The 8333-nt window shown below is 41.7% G+C and overlaps 1 protein-coding gene across 2 annotated transcripts in view; it reads right to left on the bottom strand.

Annotated features, from left to right (window-relative positions):
* Positions 1-302: 302 nt before the first annotated feature.
* LOC146863617 (carbonic anhydrase 9-like) overlaps positions 303-8333 on the bottom strand; it is an 891039-nt gene continuing 883008 nt past the window's right edge. The window contains exon 13 of one of the 2 annotated variants that reach the window (XM_085627648.1): positions 303-7535. In XM_085627648.1, coding sequence (XP_085483774.1) covers positions 7469-7535 — 67 coding nt within the window. In that variant the 3' untranslated portion in view covers positions 303-7468. The remainder of the gene's footprint in view (positions 7536-8333) is intronic. The other variant, XM_085627646.1, reaches the window with a different exon arrangement.

Raw genomic sequence — 8333 nt, 5'->3', positions numbered from 1 at the left:
CCCCCTGTGGTATGTCTGATCACTGAGACCCCATCTGACAAAGGAGAGAGGAGCTGGGCAATGCACATTACCCAGCACACACCTTACCCAGGAGTGTCCTTACACATGAGGCATCTTACCCAGTATGCACCTTACCCAGCATGCACCTTACCCAGCACGCACCTTACCCAGGAGGGCCCTTACCCAGAAAGCACCGACCACTTGTGCAGTGAGAGAGGACAGTCAGAACCTGCTCATGGATTAAAACAACACAAATACCGGACAGAAGCCCCCAATGAAGACTCTGAGGCAGAAATAACACATTCAGTTTTCAAACATCATGTTTAATCGTCCCAAAAATGTTTGATTTTTGTAATAAAATATGATTTTTTTAATATTTATATATAAATGCATGTTTAAGACAACATATGGTGGTAGACTCCTGCGTTTCGTAAAGCAGCCAGTGGTCGTTCCCAATAAACAGGAGAGTTTCACAATCACTGATCCACCTCCGACTAGGAAATGAATAAATATGCTTCGATTTGGCTGAGTGACTATATAGGAATGAGGGATGGATGGAGATTTGGGGGACCATAGACCCTGTGGAGAGAGCACAGGCTTTGTGGCAAGGCGTGAGGTTACGATTCTACTACAATGGGTGATGAACCGTGCACACCTATACGTAACTGTAGTTGTGTAATACTGTTGAATATTTGTGGGCGTGCTGGGAGGAATCGTCGTCTAAACCAAGACGTAGGAATAATGGCTACTGTTGCACTGCCATGTATGGGTAGTGTCCCTCCTGAGCACAGCCAATGGTTTACGAATAAATCGTAGGTTCAAATATAAAGATAAATCCAATGGTTTCAAGCAAATTCAAACCAATAGTTTATTATTGATAGTTCTCCATTAGGTTATACTCATTGTATTCATGAGTTTATCCCAAATGCAATGTTCAAAGAATTCCAAAATTCTGTGTGCAGCTGAAGGATACGCCACAATGCATTTCGGGTATGATGACTACCCTTCGTCAGGGGAAATGTTCCTGAAAGCGTAGAGATAGGAGAGATCCAAGCGGCCATTTAGCTTAAAATGATATTCACTCATGCAGTTACCTTGTGCCCAGACACGACAAACCTGTGTGTTAGTCAAAGCGTGAACCTCAAATAAATGAAATGGGTGTTGTGAACGCGCTTAACGATAATAAATGGTGTCTAATAGAGGAAGATATAATATAACACCCAGTGTCCAGGTTCTTGAGCGACATTTGCCGTGTTTTCGGAAAACGAGAACGTTGATAAAATTTATCAAACGACTAGGTGATGTTAATGAACAAGAGCTGATTAACTGTTGCAGTTTGAAGTGCTGAATAAAATTACTAATACATAAACATAAATTACATATTTTGGTGCTTTTATTGCACAAAATGCAGTGGTTTACAGAAAGCCGGGAAATAAGGTAAATATGTTATGGTTGTCAGTGAAATATGAATTATAGCATCAGAATGACCACTCCCAAACAACATTGTCAGGGCTCCTAGTATTATGCAGTATTCATGAGAAAAGTATGTGGCAGAAAGGCACATTATGTGGCATAGTGTCTCTCAAAATTAATTGCATCCATTTGAGACAGAAACAGCGTTTTGGTGAAATCTGCAAAGTCTGTGGCAAGTGCAGCAAATCCAAAATGTAGCCATGGACGCCACACCGGCAGAATCGCCTACATCACTGACCGCCATCAGTTTTTGAAGAAAGGTAAACATGTTCGAATTCCAATCAGTGCACTTTGCAAGCTGCACTTTGAAGAAAAGTGCTTTATCTTGGCCCTATATTGCCATCCCGGGAATCTCAGGCCTTCGGCCTCGTGGCTTATGACGTCACCAGAACACCTCAATGGCAACATTGGAGCGTATGACCAGTGACTCGTTACGCATCCTCTCGCGCGGTACGTATTTATATAAACCGTGGCTCGCTTCCTTCTGAGAATACCCTGAGCCTGGGGAGTCCGCGTGGTCACCCTGGATCTGGAGTTTCACTCCTACCTTTTAATTACACCATGCAGCCACTGACAGAACAGCTGCTGGCATGAGCGGACAGGGCTGTTGAAGAACTAGGAAAGCCCCAACCAGTGCCAGGATCTCAGGCATCCTAGAAGCGAGACATCCTCCACAGAAGGAAACCAAGGTCTTGGTTCATAAAACAATGCTAAACATGTCGCTATTCAGTACAGTCCAGTGGGTTTTGCTCTGCTCTTCTAGCCCCTGAAACATGTGTCTGGAAAAAGAACCTAGATATAACAAAAGTAACCAATAATTGAATGATGGCGTCCCAGGAGATCGGCAGATGATTGCTGGACAGAGATCCGTTTAGAGGTTCATACGATCGAGCCGTACTGGCGTGGACCTGGACAGCGACCAGTAGGACAAACGTTGGACATGCATCCGTGAAGGCACTATTAGACTGAGGGGGAGACTGAGAAAACCACAGAAAAAAGACCAGTAGAGAAGCCCCTTGGATGGAGATCTGTGAGTGCACAAGGTCGGTGTTCGCTATAAGGACTTCCATTAGATATCGATCCAGATAGACCTCTGATCGCAATCACTAAGAGCACTGGTCGGAGAAGGATATCAAAGACACTGGTCGGAAACAAAGGTTGTGCAGACACTTCATGAAGTCAGGCTTGGAAGGACACTCCTTTGATGGGATCTCTAAAGACGCTCGTTGAATTCATACATGTAAAGACATTAATTCAAAAGAGGTCCATGCAGATACTTGGAAAAGGACGTGTGGAAACTCATCGCAGTGATATTTGTAGGGACCCTCGCTGCATAGCGAGGCCTTCATTCACGCTGATTGTCGGTCTCTTTTTCTTCCTTGACTACGTTCATTGGTTTGCAATGAACACGGACACTGGCTGAATAGGGCATCGCGGGTATACTTCCTGCTTAGATACTCGGAGGACACTGACTGAATAGGGCATCGCGGGGATACTTCCTGCTTAGATACCCAGAGGACTATGGCTGAATAGGGCATCACAGAGATACTTCCTGCTTAGATACCCGGAGGACACTGGCTGAATAGGGCATCGCAGGTATACTTCCTGCTTAGATACCCGGAGGACACTGGCTGAATAGGGCAACGCAGGTGTACTTCCTGCTCAGATACCCGGAGGACACTGGCTGAATAGGGCATCGCGGGTATACTTCCTGCTTAGATTCATGGAGGACACTGGCTGAATAGGGCATCGCGGGATACTTCCTGCTTAGATACCCAGAGGACACTGGCTGAATAGGGCATCGCAGGTACACTTCCTAATTAGATACCCGGAGGACACTGGCTGAATAGGGCATCGCGGGTATACTTCCTGCTTAGATACCCGGAGGACACTGACTTCCAGGACACCTGTTGGACTGAGAGAAGAAGTGATGCTAGTGGGACTGAGGTCTATAAGGCACTGATTAAATGGCTTATGTTTAAGACATTTTTGGGATAAAGGCCATAAGGACACTTCTAAGAGTGATATCTTCAAAGAGCTAAATGGGGTGAGAGATGCTTCGAAGGTACCGCCAGGATATGGAACTCTTTACCCCTGGAGCTTAAGAATAAAATCAAATCTGCTTGAATTCAGAAAAAGCCTCAAAACCTGCCTATTTAACCAGTAGGGCCTCTCTCCTGGCCTTTGGTGTATCACATTCAGTTCTCCTTAGTAAGGTTAGCGCCTAGATGCCACTGGGTAATTGAGCACTTCAGAAATTTTCATTTCATTTCATTCAGGGGCGTGTGCTCTAGTAAAGCATTAGGGACACAGTGAACTGCTATTTATTAAGAACCCTATCAGAAAGAAATCTGCCCAGGCAGTCGTTGGATTGATCTGTTAGTTTGTGCATTGGTTTGATTTAACTATGGGGAACTATGGGGAACCAGACCTGCACTGGCTGATTGAGATCTATTGTAAATTATCACTGGATTAGGAAGTGCAAAGGTATTTGTTGGAGAGAGGTCTCTAAAGACACTCATTGGTTTGAAATCTATTGGCACACTGATTGTGTAAAGATCTGATAGGGTACCCTCCGGGAGAGATCTGTAAAGACAGGCCGACAGGCTGAGATCTATAGATCTATATGTGCAGTGAATTAAAAGCTGTAAAAGCACTGATATTAACACTGATTTGATCTATATTGTCAGGTACACACGTTAGAATATCTATGGGCATACGCTTGAGTCACATCTGTTAGTACACATTTAGAACTGAGACCTTGGCACACCTCGTTGAACTGAGACCTCGAAAGGCGCTTACGGGATTGAGATTGATAAGGCAGTCATCAAACGGAAACCGCTAACAGCCCTCATTTAATCAAGCTGTGTAAAGACACGTTTTGGAGTGAGAAGGGTAAACATACTTAGAGCTCAAAAGGACTCATTGGACTGAGCTCCGTGAGGACACTTGTCGGATAGCGATTTGTAAGAATGCCCATTAGATTTGGAGAGCATATGTCTTTAAGGACACTTATTGGATTGATATTAGTTAGGACAGCCTTTAACTAAAGATCTGTAAAGATACTTATTGAACTGAGATCTGCAAGGGCACCTGAAAGATATCTGTAAGCAGATCCATTTGATAGAGGTCGGTAAGTGCATTCACTGGATTTAGATCTGTTAGGGTACCTGTTGGCTAGATATCTGTGAAGGTATACACTTCATTTACATTAGTTAAGATACCCATAAGGTAGTTATCTGTGAAGGCACACATTGGATTTAGATTTGTTAAGATACCCATGGGGTAGATATCTGCGAAGGCGCTGATTGACTCTAGTTTACTTAAGATACCCATAGGGTAGATATCTGTGAAGGCATACATTGGATTTAAATTTGTTAAGATAACCAGATCAATAGATATTTATGAAGGCACATGTTGGATTTAGATTTGTTAAGCTAACCCGCTGAGTAGTTATCTGTGAGGGCATTCATAGAATTTAGATTTATTAAGATACCCATTGGGGAGGCAAATGCGAAGGCATCCATTGGATTTAGATTTGCTAAACTAACCGTTGGGTAGATATCTGTGAAGACACTCATTAGATTAAGATTAGTTAAGAGATAACAGATTGAGTAGATATCTGTGAAGGGACTCGTTAGATTTAGATTAGTTAAGATAACCCATTGGGTAGATGTCTGTCAAGGCACTCATTAGATTAAGATAAGTTAAGAGATAACAGATTGAGTAGATATCTGTGAAGGGACTCATTAGATTAAGATTAGTTAAGAGATAACATATTGAGTAGATATCTGTGAAGGCACTCGTTGGATTTAGATTAGTTAAGATAACCCATTGGGTAGATGTCTGTCAAAGGCACTCATTGGATTTAGAATTTTTAAGATAACCCATTGGGTAGATGTCTGCTAAGGCACTCGTTGGATTTAGATTAGTTAAAATAACCTATTGGGTAGATATCTATGAAGGCACTCGTTAAATTAGCATTCGTTAAGATAACCCATTTGGTAGATATCTGTGAAGACAATCGTTTTGTCTAGATTAGTTAAAATAACCCATTGGGTAGATGTCTGTCAAGGCACTCATTAGATTAAGATTAGTTAAGAAATAACAGATTGAGTAGATATCTGTGAAGGGACTCATTAGATTAAGATTAGTTAAGAGATAACATATTGAGTAGATATCTGTGAAGGCACTCGTTGGATTTAGATTAGTTAAGATAACCCATTGGGTAGATGTCTGTCAAAGGCACTCATTGGATTTAGAATTTTTAAGATAACCCATTGGGTAGATGTCTGCTAAGGCACTCGTTGGATTTAGATTAGTTAAAATAACCTATTGGGTAGATATCTATGAAGGCACTCGTTAAATTAGCATTCGTTAAGATAACCCATTTGGTAGATATCTGTGAAGACAATCGTTTTGTCTAGATTAGTTAAAATAACCCATTGGGTAGGTGTCTATGAAGGCACTCATTGCGTTTAGATTTGATACCCATTACGTCGAGTTCTTTTATTTTATCGAAAACTGTAAGATACTTGTGCCATAGAGATATGAAAATATCCTTGTTGGATTTAGATTAGTAAGGATGCACATTAGCATGTGTCTTTTTGGAATGTTGTCTAATGGGACAATTGTTACATTGAGATCTGTAACTATTCTCGCTAGATTAGTATTTACAATGATACATTTTACATTAGGTTAAGAAAGGACACTTATTTGAGTTCAGATATGCCAAGAAACATAGAAGACTGAGATCTGGAACCAATTATTAGATTTTGATATGAAAGACACTAATGGACACAGATCTAAAAAGACGCAATGGATTACGATTTGTAGAGACTCTCAGGTAAATCTGTAAGGACACTGATTGGCCAAACATCTGCAAGCATACTTAATGTACTGAGGTATGGAAGCATGGTCATTTGACAAAGGTCTGTGCAGACGCATGTTGGTTAGAATTCTTGATGCCTGTTAGGCATTGACTTTCGTAAAATTCTTGTATATGTGTTGATATCAGCGGTATAGACAGCTGTGAAGGAACTTGGCTTGAGTGCTGTGATCTCTCGGCTAGACTGCTGGCGGATGGAGAGCTCTGCAAAGTGGGTAATAAGATAGAAACATCCAAGGACAGTGGTAGAAAGGTGTAATATTAGGATCAGAAAGGCAGACATTCACTGTTGATGACTAGAATGGGACTTATGAATAAACTGATCATTTGTAAAGGAGTCATAATCCTTTTTGCACATACATTTCTGAAGATTAACATTTAAACTTCAAAGAGTTAGGACACTGGTTGACTGCAAGTTTGTGAGATTTAGGATAAGAAACTGAACAATCACATGAGCTATGAGCAAACATGAGAATGTTGCTGAAGGGAGAGAACTTGAAGGACAGAGCTTGGAATCAGGCAGGTGTCTATGAGCACCACTAGACTGTGACGCGGTCTGTAAGAGGTCACTCTGCTGACGTTTCATCATTAGAATGAATTCACCTCCATATTTATGCCATATGCCATGGGATTAGATTTATAGTACTACAGGGCCCTGGACCTAGTATAGTGCTTTTGATGTGTTCAATTGTTGTGTGAAAATATTGTCTCTCATGTGAAGGGAGGTGGTCTGATTCTCTCTGTTTGTGTTGTGTGATCTATGTAACATTGCACCAGTTGAAGGCATGGTGGTGTGCTTCTTAAGAGCTAGATTCAGGGTTTGTTTAGCTGTGGTGGGTGTTGACATGGGGTAGTGCCAGGCTTGGGATGACAGGGCCTATGTTTGTGCGTCAGGTGATGAAGGGATCTGCCTCAGCAGCTTGCCATTGTTACAATGAAATGAGGACAGTCTCTCAGTGCTGATGACGTGTTGCGTTGGGTTTTTGTGACGTCACTGCAGGCGTTCTGATACATGAGTTCACATCATGCTGTTTATTTGGCTGCTTGTTGGCGCCTGTTCTTCTTCTTCTTCTTGAATAATTCCCAGTGTGTTATGTTGCAGATCGCCTAAGCGATGTTCTCCTCTGTCGTGGCTGCTTTGTAGATGACATTCGGCTTGTCCTCTGAGTTCATCCTAAGGAGAAACCATTGAGGGGATTAGAAAAGATATACAGTGGAAGGAACTTTGGAAACAGTGAACAAAGAGAGCAGTAGCAAGTCACACCTCTTGATTCAAGAACACGTAAATGTTCTCCTCACTTCCACTTAAGGCTAAGCGCTCATGTCCACTTCAGGGACCACGAAAGATGACAGAGAATATAGCCAAGTTTCTTATTTCTAGATAATGATGTATGAGGATGCGAAGAATCAAGGTGCTGATTGCTGTTAAACCAACGTAGACCCTGCCTGCAGCGGACTCCATGTTCCCATCTTGACACAAGATCTCAGTGTCATAAGCCAATAAGGACACCAAGAGGTGGACACACAAACTAACAGGCAGAAGCAGCATCCTTGGTTGAGTCCAGAGTAAAGAAGACAAAAGTAGGAGGAGAGAGGCAAAACTCGCACTTCTTAATCGGCATTAGTCAAGAAGGACGTGCGTCACCTGAAAGCTGTACCCCACAGGGTCAAAGAGCTTTACAGATGTTGATGATAGAAGCAATTTATATCAGTGACTTAATGAGCTACACTGATGTCAATAAAAATAACAACATCTATCAGTGGGATAAAGCGCTCTTATGGTGTCTATGATTATAGCCATAGCTATCCGTTAGTTATAGTGCAGTACTAATGTCAATAACTGTATCAAAGGATTAAAGAGTGATACGAATGACATTAATAATGCAAATATCAATGTAATAATGAGCTAAATTGATGTTGATAATATCTATTGATGGGAAAAAGTGCTATTCTCATGTTGATAAAAATAACA

This window comes from Triturus cristatus, chromosome 2_1 (assembly GCF_964204655.1).
Source record: "Triturus cristatus chromosome 2_1, aTriCri1.1, whole genome shotgun sequence".
NCBI lineage: Eukaryota > Metazoa > Chordata > Amphibia > Caudata > Salamandridae > Triturus > Triturus cristatus.
Note: the sequence above shows the minus strand (reverse complement) of the source record. Positions and strands in the feature narration are given on the sequence as shown.